Source organism: Schistocerca piceifrons, chromosome 2 (genome assembly GCF_021461385.2).
Source record: "Schistocerca piceifrons isolate TAMUIC-IGC-003096 chromosome 2, iqSchPice1.1, whole genome shotgun sequence".
In the NCBI taxonomy this organism is placed as follows: domain Eukaryota; kingdom Metazoa; phylum Arthropoda; class Insecta; order Orthoptera; family Acrididae; genus Schistocerca; species Schistocerca piceifrons.
Genome location: NC_060139.1, coordinates 719,849,938 through 719,871,134, shown reverse-complemented (window position 1 = coordinate 719,871,134; position 21,197 = coordinate 719,849,938). Strand labels below are relative to the sequence as shown.

The window sequence follows — 21,197 nt, the reverse complement described above, 5'->3', positions numbered from 1 at the left end:
TTATATAGCCAGTTTTTCTTCTTCCAATCTTCTAACCATGTGTGTAAATGATATGTTAGCCAGGTTCTTCAGACATAATGTGTGATTGCATATACTACATTAACTAAATTAGCAGAAACATTGTCGTCTTACAAAACATGTATCTGCTATACATGGGTCATACAATCTTAGATACTGATGAGTCAGGAGGTACTGATTTACTGTACTTAATGTATTTTTTTTTTTGCAGTGGTGCTTGATTAGATGGTAGCTGATTGATTCCTGGTGGTTGGAGAAATTTTCATCATTAGTAACTGGTCAGCACCAACGCAACACGATGTCTTAAAGTTTGTGACCACCGACTTTTTGTTAATGACCTGTATTAAGTCCCAAACCTCTTAGCAGGAGTGGGGAGACATGACACTGCTGATGGTAATCTGTTTGTTGGATTGTTATGTGAAACTCAGTTGTTCCTGTGATGTGCTTCAAGAGCAATAGTCTGTGTGCCAGCACCAGGTTTACGTTACTCCTTTTATCATTTACGATACAAACAAAACACTGCATACTACTTGCATCTGTCATAGTCTTGAATACTATACAGTTAAAACCCTGACATACATGCAGTCAAAATTCCACTCAGTTGAAAGGCTTGTACCAGAGAATGATCCACATTAAAAGTAAGCAAACATCCAGTAATGAATGAGTCAGAACAATAGTTTAAGACACTGGTCTCATTTTCACTTAAGTCAGTTCATACAGTGGTCAGGACACTGCCCTTGCATCGAAGAACAATAACATTCAAGTCTCCATCTGGCCATCCTGATTTAGGTTTTTTGTAGTTCCACCATTAGATGACACTAAAAAGCCCATGACTGATTTTCTACAGCATCCTTATCCAACTTTTCTGTCTCTTCTGACTGTGCCATTGCTAGGATGTTCAGTTCCTCTCTCTCTCTCTCTCTCTCTCTCTCTCTCTCTCTCTCTCTCTCTCTCTCTCTCACTCTCTCTCTCTCTCTCTCTCTCTCTCTCTCTCCCTCTCTCCCTCCCCTCTCACCTCTCCCCTCCCCCTTCATCCCTCCCCCACCCCTCACACCCCACCCCCCACCCCCACCTCTTTCTTCCATGCTTTTCCTAATTCACCTCAAGAAATTGCCAGAACAATTCCCTCAAAGCAGACAAAAACCAATACGTTTCTGCATTCTCTGTGCTGGATTTATGCTAAACTTTTAGTGTTGTCATTGTCAGTGTGGTTTATCTAATTTGTTATTTTCCTCCCCATCTTACAGTGTAAAGATATGATTTTTAATAAGCCTCTGTGGTTGTGATTTAATCTCATGCCTGCAATTTAAGTGGTGATTGAGATGTGTGAAACGACATGTACATGTCAGTACTGCATTCTCTAAAATGTATACTGCATCTCACTCAGATTTAAGTTGAAAGAACCAATGGGCCATTGCAGGCTTGACATGTGATTATGGAGCAGGTATTCACTTATGTTGTCAGGCATGTTCATCCATTGCATGGAAATCATATCCGCATGAACCATTAAAAAAGTGCACTTACCATTCCTGGTTCAGCTAAACAGTGGATATCAGTCTGCAAGCCAAACTGTAACTCTTTCTTTAACTGGACTCTACACTAGTGTTCCTGGGTCCACTAACAGTGGGCAAGAGACCACGTTTGCTGAGTCATGTGGTGCCCTTATGTAAGGGGAATGTATAACACAGATCTCTGATCATACAAAGCATTCTCTTGAAGCTTATAGTACGCAGTCTGATGGGAGATGTGTTACTGGTGAATTTGTACTGTGAAGTGTCTGTACAACACATGTACTGTGTCAGTTGGACATTTTTGTGCATTTGAGACAAGTTAATAATCAGTACTGCCTTTGGATGTCTCCTGGAATATTCACCATAGCCTTGAAATGAAGCCACCGGTGACTTGTGGCATTCATTCATTTATCCCTGGTTGACATTGTTTTCGGGGTGATGTTCATCTCCTCCTGTTATCTGACCATGTGTTATGCCATCAAAATGTGTTGTCTCTACCACCTTACTTCCATAGAATTCAAATGTTGTGTGCTAAACATACGCATCACACAATTAGAAACATTTATAAAGAACTGTTGAAGAACTGTTGAAGACAGAGTGAATATCACATTTTTCCATGTTATACTGACAAAGTTCTGTTCACGAAGTCTTACCACGACATCTGTCTCATGGGTCTCAAAATGTTTGTTAGCTTGTGGATCTCGGAGATGTGTTAACTTTGGGACTTAGGGGTGTACTGCGAAAGACCATAATCATACTGTAAATGCCAATTAAGGCGTTTATTTCTACAAATAACACAAATGTAGGGCTGATTCTCCCTCTAAAAACCTTGGAGCTTGCCAAAGTGAGATGACTTACATGCTTCAACAACACAGATAGCCATATTGTAGGTGGCATCACAACAGAAGGGTGACTGTGGGGGGGCTGGCCAGACTAACCGGTGGTTCCTGGAGAGAGGATCAGCCTTTTCAGCAGTTGCAGAGGTAACAGTCTAGATGAGTGACTGATTTGGCTTTGTAACATTAGGTATCATCGAATTTTCTCATTTGAGAGTACTGAAGGCACGATCTGTCTGACTTACTATAAATCATTCAACAGCCTACATCCTATAAAATATTTCTTTATCTGAGACAACTGATTTCAACAGACTTTGCCGTCATCTTCCAATCTTAAAAACCTTTGTTGAACCTCACACCAAGTTGTCAAATGGATAAAAGGTTTGTCATAACCAGAATATTTAAAAATATAAAACACCTTGTGCAAAAGGCCATGTCCAGATATTTATCTCTCACAGACGCTTCTTAACATCACAAAAAACATAGTACACATTACCACATCTGTAAGCTGACAGATGTGCTACTGTGTACTGCATTTTTGTGATGTAACAAACATCTGTGAGCGATACGTACCGTATATGGACATGGCCTTTTGCACTAGGTGCTTTATATTTTTAAATATATTGGTTATGGCAAACCTTTTATAATGTCCTGATTTTTATCCATTTGACAACTCGGCATGAGGTTCAACATCAAATGAATGCATTTCATAACAAAAAGATTTTTAAAATCTGAAGATGACAGCAAACTCAGTCAAAACTGGTTGTCTTGAATAAAGAAATATTTTATGCAATCTAGGCTGTTGAATGACTTTTAATATTAGCTAACATGACCTCGCTGTGTTAGTATTGCAAACAGCTAACAGCAAGAGGAAACTACAGCTGTTATCCTTCCAGAAGACTTGCAACTCTAGTGTATGGCTTAATGATGACAGTATTCACTATGATAAAATATTCTGGAGGTAAAATAGTCCCCCCAGACTGATCTCGATAGTGTCTATTCAGGTGGATGTTGTCATCAGGAAAAACAAAACTGGCATTGTACAGATTGAAGTATGGAATGTTAGATTCTGTAATTAAGTAAGCAAGTTAGATAATATAAAAAGGAAGGCAGGCCACCTCTTACACCGTCTGTGCAGAGACAGGACTCTGTGATTTCCCTGTTCTTTACATGCTCGGGGGCTGCGTTCTGCACCAAACAAGTTTGTGAAACATGAACCAATTAAATAACACTGCAGAAAATAACAGGTCATCCTCACTGTAATAAAAGGAAAGGCGAAGTAAAAAGTAATTAACTGTGCTATCATTGGCAACAGTGAATATTGTCTGCAGTTTTCATGCAACAGTAAAGAATCAACTGTACACTATTGGGATGTCATATTACGAGGGTCACTCCAAAAGAAATGCACACTATTTTTGTAAAAATACAGCTTTCATTCTGCATGTGTGAAAGTTTTACAGTGTGTAGATACATCCTTCCCACTTATTTTCAAAAGTAGTTCAATCTGTTCTTGTGAGTGGCACTGTCACAACAGGTCTTCAAGATGGCTGCCACACTTTACGTTCGTCAGAAGCAACGTGCTGTCAAAGAATTCCTGTGCTGTGAAAATGAGACAGTGGAAAACATCGACAAGAGGTTGAAAAAGATGTATGGAGATGCTGCTGTCGATCGCAGTACAGTTAGTTGGTGGGCAAGCAGGTTACGTGATGAAAGTGGGCACGGCAATATTGAGGATTGTCCTCGCAGCAGCAGGCCTCATACTGCACACACTCCAGACAATGTGCAGAGAGTTAACAAATTGGTGACTGCTGACAGATGCATCACAGTGAACGAATTGTCATGCTACGTTGGGATAGGGGAAGGAAGTGTTTGCAGAATACTGAAAGTGTTGGCGTTAAAAAAGGTTTGTGCCAGGTGGGTTCCCAGGATGTTGACAGTGGATCACAAAGAAACAAGAAAAAGATATGCAGCAAACTTTTGGAACAGTACGAGAATGGTGGAAATGAATTTCTTGGAAGAATTGTGACAGGTGATGAAACATGGCTCCATCATTTTTCACCAGAGACGAAGAGGCAATCAGTTGAGTGGCATCATGCAAATTCACCCAAGAAAAAAAAAATTCAAAACCACACCTTCTGCTGGAAAAGTTATGGCTATGGTGTTTTTCGATTCCGAAGGACTCTTGCTTGTGGACATCATGCCAAGTGGAACCACCATACATTCTGATGCATATGTGATGACACTGAAGAAACCTCAAGCTGAGCTGAGTCATGTTCAACCACATCGGCATGCATAACAATGCATGGCCACATGTCAGTCAAAAAACCATGGAAGCGATGACAAAACTCGGATGGACACGTTGGTTCCAAGATGGCGTAAGGCAGTTGAGAGGGATGGAAATTATGTGGAGGAATGAAAATGTTGTTCCTAAAGGATGTATCTACACACTGTAAAACTTTCAAACATGTAGCTTAAAAGATGGATTAAAATATATATATATATATATATATATTGTGCATATTTTTTGGAGTGACTCTCGTACATTATAAAATAGGTTTCATGACAGTTTGGGCATAAACTGCCATGTAGTGCTATCCCTGATGTTACTAAATCTGTACATTAAGCAAGCAATAATGGAAATGAAGGACACATTTGGAAAATGAGACGAAGTTCGTGGAGAAGAGATAAAAACTTTTAGGTTTGCTGAGGACATCGTAATTCTTTCAGAAATGGCAAAGAATTTGGAAGAGCAGTTGAGTGGAATGGATGGTGTCTTGAAAAGAGTGTACGAGATGTACATTTAAAAAAGTAAAATAATGGTGATGGTGCATATTCAGATTAAATTAAGTGATGCTGTGGAAATTCAATTAGGAAATGAGACACAACAAGTAATAGATGAATTTTGCCATTTGAACAACAAAAAATTACTTATGCCCAAACTAGAGTAGATATAAAATGCACACTGGCAATAATGAGAAAAACATTTCTGAAAAAGAGGATATTGTTAACACTGAATTTAAGTTCTAGAGAGCCTTTTCTGAAGGTATTTATATCGAATGAAATCTTGTAAAGAAGTGAAATGTGGGCAGTAAAGAGTTCAGATGAGAAGAGCATTGAATCCTTTGAAATTTTGTGCTACAGAGGAATGTTGAAGATTAGATGGATGGATTGAGTAACTGATGAGACACTGAGTTGAAATGTGGGGGTGGTGGTGGGGGGGGGGGGGAGGGGGAATTTATGGTGCAACTTGACTAAAGAAGGGATCAGTGGATAGGGCACACACAGAGGCAATAAGAAATTATCGGTTTTGTGATAAAGGGAAGTGTATGTGGAGGGGGGGGGGGGGGGGAGTAAAAATTGTAGTTGGATATGAAGGCTTGAATGGATATAGGTTGCAGTAGTTATATAAAAATGAAGAGAGTATTATGATTATGTGACAGACTAAAATGGAGAGCTGAATTAAACCAATCTATGGATTGAAAACAGCAACAACAACTCTCAAGGGTGTAGAAATGCGCAAAACTTTTATAATAAAGTCATGAGGAAAGAAATTTTGATTTCTGTTGTGGATGAAAATTTACGGTATTAATTTTAGATGATGACTGAAAGTGGAAAAAGACACAATCAAAGTGTGATGTTCTTGGTGTGTGACTGTCAGAACAGCAGACCTACTACTACTAAAATGTGAATTTCACAATTTACAGCTGTAGTTAACTATGTTTGTGACAGCTGATTTATTTTTCAGGTGATACCCTTAGATAAAGATTAGTTGTCAGTACTTCCACAGTAACAGATTTTTTTTGTCTAAAAACTTAAAACAAAAATTACAAAGTATAGGCAAACCAGCTTCTGACCTGAATAACAGCTCCCTCAAAAGTCGTAGTGCATCACAAACCTGCAGAACTGAAGCTTTCTGTGACAGGATTCAAAGGGAAAGTTTAGACTGGAAAAGAAGGCATGGAATGAGAGAGATAGTGGTATAATGAAGTAAAAAGTAAAACTTGTACATTTATCGTGTCTTTTACCCATGTATTTGCAGTTGGTATATTTTAATTTTGTTTGAGTCATATTTGATTGTTTTGAAATATGTTTTGTTCATACTAAGATATATTTTTTGTTTTGTAGCTTATGTTTGTTGCAATATTATCAAAGTTACTCTGTTTTATTTTCCATTGCTTTTGTGCAGGATGAACTTGAGAGAGGTGAGGAAAGTGGTGCCTGCAAGCAAAACACGCCCACAGATATAAATTATGGAACTCCAGACAATGTGAATGATTCACATGTTTTAAATAGGTTACAGACACGCATAAGAGAATTGGAGGAAATAGTTGAAGGTATGATGTTGACCATCTTGTTACTTGCCTTTTGATATTTGGGTTAGAGCTGATAGTTATCAATATTAAGTGTACAGTTTGAGTATGGAACAGTTCACATTGATTTAGGGCAATATAACATAACAAGCAATTCTGGATAGCTTGCAATTTGAAAATGAACATTAACAGTGAATAGTTTTGTAAAAAGGAAAATGAAATTTAGAAAATTGTGAAATCACAGAGGGACAGAACATCGGGCCATTACCGTATTTATTCGAATCTAAGCTGCACTTTTTTCCGGTTTTCATAATCCGAAAAACCTCCTGCAGCTTAGAATCGAGTGCAAAGTAAGCGAAAGTTCTGAAAAATGTTGGTAGATGCCGCCACAACTAACTTCTGCTGTCGAATATATGTAGCGCTACACAGGCATGCTTTGCAGGCACAAAGATACATACTAGCGCCAAAACCTCTGCGTCGGTAAATAAATTAAAAGAAAAGGTAGAAGAATGTAAACATTATGCCATGTATTCTTTCATGTTTGCTGCTATCTCATTTAAATCCTGTATGCCTAATAAACTACGAAACTAGAGTGAGGCAACAGCAAACACGGAAGAATAGACATATCATGTCATGTTTATATTCATATTATTCTTATGCTGAATAGTGATACAGTCAGAAACAAAGCTCGGCAACTGACTAGATTTTTAAATCTAAGATGACTCTAATTTCTGCGCAGAATGTAATGTCCTAAAGAGGCGTCTACAAAGATTTTCAAATGGAGAAAATTTTTCGATAAACTCTCGTTCAGAACATCTTCTATCATACACAGTCTATTTCTTGGGTATTGTTGATTATTATCAAAGAAAGCAGCAGTGTAAGTAACAACAAACAGCAGTCTCTTGCCATTGTTTCGCTTATGAGACAATTCCTCTTTTTTTTTTTTTTTTTTAAATTGTAAGCCGCGCTCAAAAGCAAGCCATGCCACGAGCGGCGACAGGTCCTAAACACTCATTATCAGAATGCGACAAACAATGCATGACACAGTACAATAATGCATTTTCAGCTTAGAGTGACATAAACACCTATAACAAAGAGAACGACACTTATCAGATCGAAGCAAAATAAGCAACCGATTCAAACCAGACAAAACACGTGAAAAAGAAAGGATACCCATATAAATATGGATGGAGTGCCTGACACATAGCAGTGGCTACTTGGTAAAGCTTAACTGTTAAGCTTACGACTCAAACCAAACTACTGTAGCTGAACGTCATCATTTCGACCTAAATTGTGTCTCATGTTACAATGGACCAACTTGATTTTGATTTGGAGGTGCGGTCTAAAACTTTTCTCTCCCCTTGAATTTTGAGTCTCAAATTTCAGGTGCAGCTTATATCCAGGAAAATTTTTTTTCCTTGATTTCGAGGCTCATTTTTCAGATGCGGTTCAGATTCGAGTGTGGCTTAGATTCGAATAAATACGGTACTTACCTTCAGGCAGTGTATGCTCAGCAACTGGGTAGTGGCCATAATGAAGATGTGTCCATTCCAGCACTCTCATGCCATGTGTGGAAAACCATCCAGTGACCATTCTTTACTTAGTAAACTACAGGAGTCATTTCACATGTTGCTCTTCTTCTGATGTTATATGATTTGCTCATGGTGAGGCTAGAGTAGGTGGTAATGGGTGGATGAATGGGGCAAGGATATGCAGAAAGGAGGCCAAGGAGATTTTTTGTGATGCTAATGTTCTTTCAGGAAATGACTTAAGAATTTAAAGTCTTCCAGGTAAATAAATATTTTTATAATAAACTTTATTGCACACAAGTTATGCATACAGCTGTCTGTGATTGATTGTACACGTTAGTACATGGTATCGGTCACAATGTTTTTCACAGAGTTCACATGTGCATATCGACTCTGGGTCGTGTATGTCTTTGTCCTGCAGATTATGTGATGGTAGCCATGTACCACCATGGAATTTATGAAGTGTCTCAGCTCCTGGTTTGTGCCGGTCCGTGCTCTGTTCGTCATGGCCTCTGAAGAGTTGAGCTCTGGCCCCATCTCCTCCTTTTTCTTCACCCTCGCTAGCTGTAGTTTATTCCAGTCATCTGTGTAGGGCAAGTTGAATTTCAATCTCAGGTCTTCTACTGGAAATGTTTCTCTCGCATGTTCGTATGCTAGTCTTGGCTTGGTGTACTTGGAAACTCCGAGGGCTGCCTCCAGGAATCTGGCTTCCAGTTTCTCTATTCGTAATAGGTGTCCATAGCTTAGCTTTTCCCATGTTATCTCTAATCCATATGTTAGAATAGGAATGATTTTGGCTTTGAATAAGGCCATGGCTGTATACAGGGATAATTTGCTTAGGGACTTAATGTCATAGATGGCCTAGGTTGTGGGTGCTGCTCATTGTGTTTGTGGATTCTGTATGAGTGGGCTGTTGTCTGACCTTCTACACCCAGATAATTGAAGTTGTTCGTAGTTTGTAGAGTTTATTGTTTGAGGTATATTTTGTCCTTCGTGGATAGACGTCCTCCTTTCCTGAAGACCATGTGTACAATCCTTTCTGCATTTATCTGCAATCCATTGTGTTCAGACCATGTTCCAAGAACATTTATTCCTTTCTGTAGTTCATTTGTATCATGTGATCCTGTCACCATGTCATCTGCATGTATATAGATGTTGAGGGACGGAGCCCAAGTTCTTATTGCTAGGACCATCTTGTGTGTGGCTATGTTGAAGAGAAGGGGGCTTAGGAGGTCGCCTTGTAACACTCCATTTGTCTGTGTAATTTCTTGTGGGTTTGTTACATTGTCTGATATTATGATAGTGTTTTTGCTCAGGATGTTATGTGTCAAGATGCTTAGTTCCTTGTTTTGTTCTATTATCTGTTCCAATTTGGTACATGTTATAGTACTGTTGAGATTGTCAAACGCCTTTGTGAAATTGATGAATACTGTGTGCAATTTTCCTTTTGGGAGTCTTATTTTCTCCTCTGTGTCATGTATGAGGTTTTTGACTGTGTGTTGGGTGCATCGGCCTTTCCTGAATTCAAATTGTTCCTCTGGAATCTTGTTGTCAATTACTTATGTTACTCTTACCTTCATTGGGCTCGTCAGAATTTTGAGGAGGTTGTTCTCTAGTGCGATTCCCCAGTGCGAGTTTGGGCCATGTGGTTCTCCTTTCCCCCTGTGCAGCATTCTGATTGTCTGGGTTCTCCATCTCTTTGGGATTCATCCTGTGTGCAGACATAAGTTCATCATGTCCATAATTGCTGGACGTGTTCGTTGAATATCCCATCCAGCCCTGCTGCCTTCTTGTTCTTCATTGTTGATTAGTGTTTCTAATTTCCTCTGCCGTGAATCTTCTGATGTCTTCATATTTTCTTGTTGTTTCATGAGCTTTGTTGACTCTTTGTTGATTTAGGATGTTGGTGAAGAGGTCCTCCCAGACTGGCATCTCTGTTTTCCCCATTGTCTGTAACTGTCGTGGCTTCAGAGCTATGTAGGGGTTTTCTTTTGATTCTTTCACCACTCTTCTAGCCTCGAGTTCCGTGAAATTGTCCCGTTTTTTTCTTTAGGTGGTTCTTATATTCTTTGAGTCTGCTAATGTGATCAGATCATCCTGTTTTTGTGTGTGTTTAATCACGTGGAGGGCTAATAAGACTCTCTTTCTCTCTGTGTAGCATTGTTGATCGAATCACCTCTTTGCCTTTCTCTTGTTGGTTGTGGTGGTTGTGGTTTTAATTATGTCTTCTACACCTGTTGCTGCAGCATCTAAGTACATTTCCTGTATTTTGTTTTTAAAGACGGTAAGCTTGTCTCCATTTTCGGCTGTTTTATTCTCATCTATCTTTCTGGAGTTTCTTCTCGTGTGCTTTGTTTTCCGTTGTGTGCATTTAGGTTCTTTCATTTTGAAGGTAGATGTCACTAAACAGTGTTTCTTTATTGTTGTCTCTGCAGCAGAATATATCACCTTGTGGTCTGTTATTTCGAGATTGTTACCTTTGTAAAGGATTATGTCTATGGTGCTGCTACCATTGTATGTGTGAAATATGCGTTTTTTTCTCTCTTGTTGTTGTGAATCCCTCTTCAGCCATCATCTGTAGTAGTTCCTTACTTCTGCAGTCGTTTTTTTTTTTTTTTTTTTTTTGCAGGAATGTGTTTTGAGTGGAAACCGGGGATTTCTATATTGTCCGTTGCAAATGTCTCTGTTAGGATGATTATGTCATGGCTTCTTAGAAGCTCGCCTTCCGTCAAATCTAAAGCGCTTCTTAGTTCTTCTACATTCTAAAGAAGTTGGTTAAACTTCAAGCTTGGCACCTCAGCTTCGGGGGTGAAAAAACCACTATCTTGTAATTAGCCCACCTTCAGGCCATTTTTCTGGATCTGTGATTTTGTGAAGCTCATTTAGTGTCATGCCTATGTTGTAGGCTTTTAGTGTTCCTCTGGATTTTATTTCCTCACATTCTATTATTTCCATCACCTTCCGAGGTGTCGGATAAGTTTTTACAGTGTAGAGTTTCAGTGTAGCCGTCCTATGTAGAGCCATGCTCTGCATACTGGTGCCTGGAGTGCGTCTTCTGTTGAGTCCGTTTCTTGTTGAGGTTGTTGCTGCATGCCCACTACTGTTGGGGTCACTGTCTGTTGATTCCTTCGGCGGTTCCTCCGCATGACTTCAATCCACGCTTGATTGTTTTCTTTGCTGGTCGTTTTTTCGGAGTCTGCTTCCTTTTTGTCATCCCTTGGTGTGATCTCCTTGTCTTTCTTGTTGTTGATTATGACTCCTTGTGTAGTTGGCGGGTTGAGGACTTTTCACATTGTTTCTTTTGGTTTGGTTTCGCTTGGTATGGTCTCGGCTGTCGTTGTTGCTGTGGCCCCGGGCCCAGCTAAGTGTGTAATTTTGGTTCTGATTTTTTTCATCTATTAAATTTCTTAGATTGTTGGTGATATGTTCCATCATGGCTTCCATTTTTTGTGTTAGTTTTTTTCTTCTAGTTTGTCTTCATCTTCTCTTTCCAACTCGTTTGTTTTCGCGGGTTGTAGAGTATCGTGTCATATCTTCTTGCTGTCTTTGCTGAATGGGTTGCCCTCGTGGCTGCTAGGTGTCGGCACTGGTAGGTTGCTGCCCGACTGTTTGTGTGTGTGTGGGGGGCTACTTGGTGTTGCCTCCTGACTGCCGTGAGTGCTCTGCTGTTCAACAGGTGTCGCTGGCATCTGGTTTCCGTACGTTGTTTCTTGTTTCAGGCCACTAGATGTCGCTAGTTGCCCTGCTGAGTAACTGTCGTCTTCCTCTGTTTCTGTTCTTTTGCCTGTTTTATCCTTATTTTGAAGATTCTTTGTTGCCTTTTCAATTGCCTCTAAGGCTGAGTGTAGATATGCAAATAAGTTTTGGATGTCACTTACGGTGCTGTGCAGAGTTTCCTTGGATTATTTTTTCAGGTAACTGCCTCCTTCCACTATATTTACTATTTGTGACAGGGTACTATCAAGATGCAGCTTGGTCTTCTGCCATCATGATTTATTTTTGGGAAATGGTTGTGCCTTGAGGAAGTGTAATTTTCTTTCTTTTTCACCCATACATATTTCATTGGAGTTTCACCCTCATGAGTGGGTTCCCTTTGTTTTGTGTCAAATAAAAGGAAACATTTGCAAATTAATACATATAATTTTACGGTGTGGATATTGTATTCATAACATTTTAACAAAATATATACCTTAGTAGCCCCTTCTGTTGTTAATGTAGATGTTTGTTGTCTGCAGTACAGCTGATATTTTGGTGCAATTTGTCATTGGGTTCCATAAATTCCATCATGTAAAATAGCCTTCTGGGATGTGGAAGTGTCAAGCTGTATGTTAGAAGGCAGAAGCAACTTCTGCTTGGCTGCGTCTGTAAATGTACGCTGACAGTAAGTTATGACCATTGCTGATATGTGCACCCTGATCATTATTAGTTACAACACTACTTTACGTATGCAGTAGGAGAAAACAGTACATACGTAGCTATTTGTTTACTGGAAAAGTTAAAAACAAGGAATATGAATGTTAATATTAATGGGAATTTGCTTTATAGAACATGTGGCTAGTAAGATACTCTCCTACTTTGTTGATGAATATCAGGGGAATTCCAATTTCCTGTCTGATGTCTATCAACAACCTGTTAAAGACTTTTGCACCAGAATATAAAACGCTATTCTGGGCATAGATAGGGTCACATAATGTATTTGGGAAGTACTATTTTTCTGAGTTTAGTTGGGAATATCAGAGTTCATCCTAAATTCACTCTTATTTTTAACCACAAGCTTCTTTAGTAAGCGAATATATTGACACATGAGTGAGAGAATCCCAATGTTCCTAAAGAGCCTTCTGGGAGGTGTTTGGTTATGATCTCAACACAATATTCTCAGTGCACCCTTTTCTAGAACAGATAATTGTTTGACCTTTCATGCATTTTATCATAGGACAGCACTCAGTGAGATTATGCAAAGTGTGTTAGCAATCCCACCTGCAGATCAGTAGGGTGAGAGAGATTTCTAATTCAAAAACATCAGAGCAGGCAGAACTGAGCTTTTTGATTAACTTACCCACGTGTTAAACCTAAGTTAGTTCGTTGTATCTGGATACCGAGAAATTTCAAACACTGGAACTGTATCTTGGTTTTATTGTTCTTCTTTATTTTTTTATTTTTGGAATTGCATTAAGTGAAGTGTTCCAAGATTTTCTGATTACTAGTTGTAAACCTGTTTCATTATTCACCTCTCTTTTTGTATTGTGGATGTGTTTGTGCTCTTTATCAGTGTACTCATTTTGTCAGTAAATGCCAAACATTTTAGAAGTTCCATAGATGTATTTGGTAAATGATTACTGCAGGTCAAGAACTGGAGTGCGGCAAGTACTGAACCATGTGGGACACCATATTTAATGTTTCCCCACTCCGAATTGTTATCGCTGAAAAACTGCTTGTTGCTGACAAGATGCCATTGAAAATGCCTGCTGTTGACAATAATTGTCTTTAGTTTGCTTTACTCACTGAGCCTGTTTGCTAAATGGATTTATAATACATTGATTAGCTACAGCCATTGATGTAATATGTGGTTTGTAATGTGCACTAATGTAGAAAGAGGACACATTGTTTTCAAAAAATCTCTAAAAGTGCTTGACCAATTTACTTCAGATTTTTACACAATGCTCTAATAAACTTCGGATAGACTTCAGCTCTATATTTTGCAAACAGCACTGTACAGACTTTCTATTAAAACTGGCTGTGAGAAATAAAATGCTGTGAAATGTGCAGTTTCGTTTTGTTTCTCACAGTTGGTGTTAATTGTGATGGCAGAGTGTTAAACCATTAGACAGATTGTTTATTCCATATACATTGTTGCAGAAAAAATTACTACACCAAGAGGAGGTTGTTTGACATAAACAAAAGTTGGTAGGCATGCTTCTACATCTAAAAGATTCCTATTCAGATTTCACACTAGTCATGTAAGAGTAGTGCTAAGAGGGTCACTATGAGAATGCAAATCGGATTTGCTTTAAATACATGCTGTAACAGTCATTAGCTTAAGTTACCTTTGAGATTGGATGTGATGAGCTGATGTTAGTCAATAATGCCTTTAAGGTGACAAAGACACCATTTTCAACACCTTACAGAGTTTGAATGATGCCTCGATGCGAGTGATGGCTGTTCGATGGTTACAAGGAGTCCAGTTGGGGCCTGAAACCATCCTGTCTGTATGTTGTACACACTGGACCTGCACCTGGTGTTATTGTCTGGAGAGCAATTTCGTATGAGAGCAGAAGCACTCTCGTAGTTGTCCCATGCACCCAGATTGCAAAATTGTGTGTCAGTCTGGTGATTCAACCTGTTGTGCTTCCATTCTTGAATGGCATTTCAGGGGATGTTTGCCAACAGGATAATTCTTGCCCACATGTCACTGTTGTAACCCAATGTGCTCTACAGATTGTTCACTTGGCCCACTCGATCATGATATCTGTTTCCCATCAAGCACATATGGGACATCATTGTACGGCAATGCCAGCATCATTGACAAACACATTAACCGTCCTTGTATTCACTGACCAATGCAACAGGGAAGGAAGTCAATCCCACAAGCTGACACTTGACCCCCACACAACACAATGCATGCACTTTTGCATGCTGTCATTCAACAGTCTGTCAGTTACATGATTTATTAATGTGCCAGCATTTCACGTTTGCAATAGCTTTTTGTGCTTGCATTAACCTGTGATCTTGCAATGTTAGTCACTTAAATATGTTACCCAGATTGACATATTTCCTAAATTTCATTGTTCTACACTAATTATTTTTTGGTGTTGATATTTAGTTTTCCATTAGCGTATATTGTTTCCCCCAAATACCTTATCTCCCTGTACCTTTACATACATATAATTTTAAGCAAACATTGTATACACAACACTGTGCTGTACCCATTTGCAGACTAAAACTACGACAAGTAAAGTCATTGAAGCTACTATCCTCACAGTTCAGCAGCTGGAAAGATCACTACCATAGCCTGTATACTAATGATCCCAAATGATTTACTCATCCATTTTAAGTGAATTCTATTACCAATTAAAATGTCTTTTGCAGTAACAATAAACAAGGCTCAAGGTGAGACATTTAAATATGTTGAACTGATTTATGATCAGAGTGGATTTTGCATGGTCAGTTGTACGTTGCCCTCTCATGAACTGGTAATTCAAAAAACCACCTCGTACTCTCACCAGACAGTATTCAAAAAATTAAAATATTGTATATTCTGGAGTTTTGTAATTGTATTGTGTACAACAAATTACAAAAGAAACTTATGAACAATAAAAACCTAAAATGAAAATGAAGGAGTCCTTTTCATTCACATTCTAAATGATCTTTTATAATTTTGAGTTCTGTACCTTGGAAAGTGGTGAAAGTCACAACAGGAGCAGAAATTTGTGTCCGGGCACAATTTCCAGGGATACTCCAGATTAGGACATATATCCAGGTCCTATACATATTTAGCAATTATGAAACATTGGCAGGTTCGCTAGTTTGGCGTATAAGATACAAAAGCTTCTGGTGCATGAGGCTTGTGATCCAGGCAATGACATGGCACTAAAAGCAACAGACAGATGCAGATCCTAAAGTGGTGTTTAATATGGTTCTCAGGAAGTAACTCTCAGTACAACCAGTGTCGTAGCAAGATATTTAAATCCTCACTTTGTTTCTTACTTTCTCATAAATCAAATGCTGATAAAATTAAATGAAAGCAGCGACAAGGAATGGATAACATCTGTGTTTAAAATATATTGTGTGTGGAAGAGGGGCCTTTACACTATTCAGAGGACAAGCTGTATCAGAACTTAAAAATCCATTGTAGAACTTCAGTCTGTTATAGACTGAGTGAACTGTTTGTACTGTGCATGAAAAAGATGAAACTATTCCAGAATAATGCTAAAACCATCCAGATCCTAGAGGGCAACCAGTGGCCTGCGGGTCAGATCTGACCTGCAATTGGTTTAGATCTACATCTACGTGATTACTCTGCTGTTCACAATAATGTTCCTGGCAGAGGGTTCAATGAACCACCTTCAAACTGTCTCTCTACCATTCCACTCTCGAACGGTGCACTGAAAAAATGCGCCATGTGTGAGCCCTGATTTCTCTTTATTGTATCATGATGATCATTTCTCCCTATGTAGGTGGGTGCCAACAGAATGTTTTTGCAATCGGAGGAGAAAACTGGTGATTGAAATTTCATGAGAAGATCCCATCACAACAAAAAACGCCTTTGTTTTAATGATTGTCACTCCAGTTCACGTATCATGTCTGTGGCACCATCTCCCATACTTCGCGAAAATACAAAACGATCTTCCCTTCTTTGTACTTTTTCAGTGTCATCCATCAGTCCCACCTGATGAGGATCCCACACCACACAGCAGTACTCCAGAATAGGGCAGACAAGTGTGGTGTAAGCAGTCTCTTTAGTAGACCTGTTGCACCTTCTAAGTGTTCTGCCAATGAATCGCAGTCTTTGGTTTGCTCCACCCACAACATTATGTATGTGATCATTCCAATTTAGGATATTTGTAATTATAATCCCAAAGCATTTAGTTGAACTTACAGCCTTCAGATTTGTGTGACTTATCATGTAATAGAAATTTATTGGATTTCTTTCAGCACTCATGTGAATAACTTCACAATTTTCTTTAATTAGGGTCAATTGCCACTTTTTTCTCCATACAGGTATCTTATCTAAATCATTTTGCAATTTGTTTTGGTCATCTGATGACTTTACAACACAGTAAATGACAGCATCATGTGCAAACAATCAAAGACAGCTACTGAGATTGTCTCCTATGTTGTTAATGTAAATCAGGAACATCTGTTACTACGAACTGTGGCCTTTTTGACAGGAAATCACGAATGTATTCGCACAACTGCGGCAGTGTTCCGTAGGCATGCAGTTTAGTTAGAAGGTGCTTGTGAGGAACAGTGTCAAAAGCCTTCTCGAAATGTAAAAATATAGATTCAATTTGATATCCCCTGTCCCCCTGTCAGTAGCACTCATTACTTCATGAGTATAAAGAGCTAGTTGTGTTTCACAAGAACGATATTTTCTGATTTCAATCTGGCCCATGGGACAAATCCAAAAATTATTCCTGTTTGTTGAGTGGGATTGCCTACCTCAACACCGTATTTTGTTTTTCGAACATCTTTCTCATATTAACAGTAGTAAATAATTATTTACCATTATGAACATATTAGAACACTGCAACTGTTGAAATTGGAGGTAATGTGTAATGAATTAGTTGCAACCAGTTGCTTTCATAGGCGTTTACTCCCTGGATGACATTTCAAGACTTGAACCCATCTTCAGATGTTTACATTTATCTATGTGTTGTGAACATTGTTTCTGAAGGAGATGCCTTGAACCTATCTTCAGATGTTTACATTTATTTACATGTTGTGAACATGGTTTCTGTACGAACAGCATCGCAGAATTTTGGATTGGACATTTCGAAAACAGCTGTTGTAATGTGGCATCAGTAAAGATACAGTGTTGATGACGCGCAAATAAAACTAAACATCTGATGATGGGGTGATCATAAAATGATCATACTCTCAAAACCATGTGTTTGGAGACATAATTTGTTGTCATGCCACCTCAGGAAAAGGGTGCAATTCATAGTGGTGCATTAACCCATAAACATTGACATCAAAAATGCTATAGTTTGACTTTAGGCGCTAGAAGCACTGCTGTTGCGTCACATGACGAAGTGGCTCATGAGTTCAAGTAAGCTTGTGTATCAGATCCACATATGAGCAGTGTGTGTCCATGCCTGACGTGGAGCTTTGTTAAATCAGAGAAAAAGGAAAATCAATGAGATAGACCAAACTGATTACCCAGATAGTAACTGGTGGAGAAAAACGATGACACACTGATATTTTTAGTTGCCAAATTCAAAGATTTCAAACATTCCATGTAAAATAAACTACTAAATACTGATGAATTGAATTTCTGTAGAAACACTGTTTATGCTAGAGAGAACCATTGGGATAAACACTAAAACTGCTAAGGAAATTTCCACATTTTAGCAACATAAGAAAATTTGTAATTCTTCTGGCTGAGATGGTGTTTTTAACAGAAATAAATTTTGTACTTACATGATAGGACGTCACTTAAGGAATCGTGACGATCAGTTGACTCAGAGCTTATTCCGGTCAGAGCCGCCAGTGGTTGTGGTCATGTGTGCATGAGGTGTACTTGCTTCTGTGAATATGTGTGTGTGTGTAGCCATTCAGGCTATAACAGCCTGGTGTAAGTCTTATTCCCTTAGAAACTTGTATTACATAGTTTCAAACAAGTCAGAATCACCTGTACTTGCACCATGAACAGACATTATAGCCATAAAATAAATGAAACACTATGTGCAACATTCCTTTGGGCTTTGTTGATAAAACAGTAATAAATTGATTAAGGAACACAGTTTGAAGTGTTTCACTGTTAAAGTATCTTCCATTGCACATACTTTCATTACATGTTATCTATTGAATTACTTTTTGGTTAGTGAGGTAAATTAAATAAATTATTCATTCCGCAAAAGCAAACAGTAAGAATATTTTGTGAAGTAGATAGCTGCAGATCTTGCAAATCGATCTTGTAAGAGCTTTCAATTTTTACTCATTTCCACACAGGGTTAGTCCTTTGCAGTATGTAATGCTAATAACAGCAACCAGTTCCAGTGACATTTACACAAACAAAATGCAAGGCATAAAAGTAATGTCTGTCTAGACTTGCGTCAGGGTGGGATTGTATGTTGTGGTGCACAGGTCTTTAATCAGTTCCTGTCTGAAAGGAAGGAAGACTGAAAGAAAGAAACTGACAAACCTATAAATTCAAAAGAAAATTCAAATCAAATCTTACATTAGTCATCCTTTTCAGTGGATTATGTACATTAAAAAATTGAACATAACTGTCATCTACATGAAATTAGGTATGTTTTTGTAAACAGACCTCTGTTGTTACAAATGTAGGTAGCTCTTTTTCCATGATAAATATCAATGTTGCCAAATGGATACTCATCTAGCAAAATGAAATATACGGCAGCTATTTAAAATAATCTTGAAAGAAGCAGTTTTTTAAGTAATAGGTTTCCTAATAATTGCACAATATTAAATTTAGTCAAAAAACTACAAGTAGTTTATAGCAGATTAACAATACTTAATAATTAATATCGTTTCTCAATACTACCTCCCTGTTAATTCCTCAGCTGCAAATGTTTTTCTTTTTGAAATCTGGGGAATGCTGTGAATGAATGAAACAGATGAAGGTTGCTTCCAATATGTATTTCTTTAGGCTTTGTTGCATTGTTTGCTTGTTTTGTTCCAGGGTGTACTGAAAAGTAATGCCTCCAAATTTCTCATGTGAAAACTCATAAAACTTGTAAAATAAAACAAATGTTAATTAACATTCTACATCTTGGTTCTTCATGTCTGTATATTATATCTTAACAGTCACCCTGGTAAGAGGAACAAGTTTCTCCCAATGAGGGACCAGTTTGTTAATACCGTGACTGTAGAATATTGGCCTTTCTTAACGGAGCCATAACTTCACCTTTGCTTACACCACTTCATCACTATCAAAGTGAAGTCCTTGAAGGTGTTCTTTAAGTTTTGGAAACAGATAAAACTTACCAGCCAGATATTCCAGAACCAAAGAAACAGAGATGAAAATGCTGTTTGTCAATTATCTTGAATCCTTTTAGACACAAGTATTTTAGAAATAGAAAATGAAATCCTTTGACCACTACAAAATAGGAGATCTTGGTTATTTGTTTTTGGAGGTCTTGTGAATTCAAAATTTTAGGTAGTTTTGGGTCCATTAATGGTTTCAAAATCAGAATTTGGTCTCAAAGATGCCACAACATTCAATAAACATATTAATATTTGGAGAGTTGGGGGGAGAGGGTGATCTGTACAAGTTACACTAATTTTTCTCAGTTTGGGATCACTTTATTGAGTTTTAAAGTTTTGTACACTGTAATGTGCTGTAGGTCTGAAAGTTAACCTCTTGATTGAGATGGTGGTCAGTTTTGGCTCTGAAAAGACAGATGCATGAGGGAGTTGAGTGCCTATTACTCTAACAGCCAACCTCATCCAAAGCCAACTAAAACATTACTGTATTTATTTTATATTAAGCACAAACAAGCACATTACAAACTTGATATCACATGCCAACAGATACATTTAGTAAATACGACACATCGAAAATGTATGGAAGTAACTCTTGGATCACACACTGACTCGCAAACAGCATTTCGAGAATACAGGAATGAAGGTGGGAGCCAGAAGTAATATCCTTCGTAAGATCACTGGTAGTATGTGGGGCTCGTGAACATAAATCCTAAGAACGACAGCACGAGCAACATGTTACAATGCTGCAGATTATGCGTGCACAGTTTGCTATAAATCCACCCATGCAATCATAATGTACTAGATAATAAACAAAACATGTAGGCTTCTTTCAGGTTGTCTGAAATCTACACCACTTGTAAAATTATTAACTCACCATGAAGTATCTGCTAACATGGAGAGAACAGATCAGGCTCATCAAGAAAATCATCCACTCACTACATGGACAAGTTCCAGCAGCCATGATGTTGAGGTCCAGTAGTAGCTTCCTCAAGACCACTCTAGTCTTGTAAAGAATAGCAGCCAAAGCATGGAAACAATTCTGCCTGGCCTCACCCTTCGGAAACCCTCCCACATGGGCATAAACAAAACTGGATCGTGTAGAGGTCACTCAACAGTCTTCATTCTGGGGTGGGGGAACACAATTCATTATCATTATCTTCCATTAACCTATGTAGGTACATTGAATTTTATGATACCAGTGAATGTATAAATCTACAAAAAATAGTATCAAAAAATCAGTAATCAAAAAACCAAACCTCACTGCATTCTGGTACATAAATTTGCCTAGAAACCAAAACTCACTGCAAAAACTGCTTCACTGGG

General features: G+C 38.4%; 1 protein-coding gene across 1 annotated transcript in view; it reads left to right on the top strand.

Annotated features, from left to right (window-relative positions):
• Positions 1-21,197, top strand: part of LOC124775796 (A-kinase anchor protein 9-like) — a 517,018-nt gene that overhangs the window by 68,923 nt on the left and 426,898 nt on the right. The window contains exon 3 of the mRNA XM_047250627.1: positions 6,552-6,699. Coding sequence (XP_047106583.1) covers positions 6,552-6,699 — 148 coding nt within the window. The remainder of the gene's footprint in view (positions 1-6,551; positions 6,700-21,197) is intronic.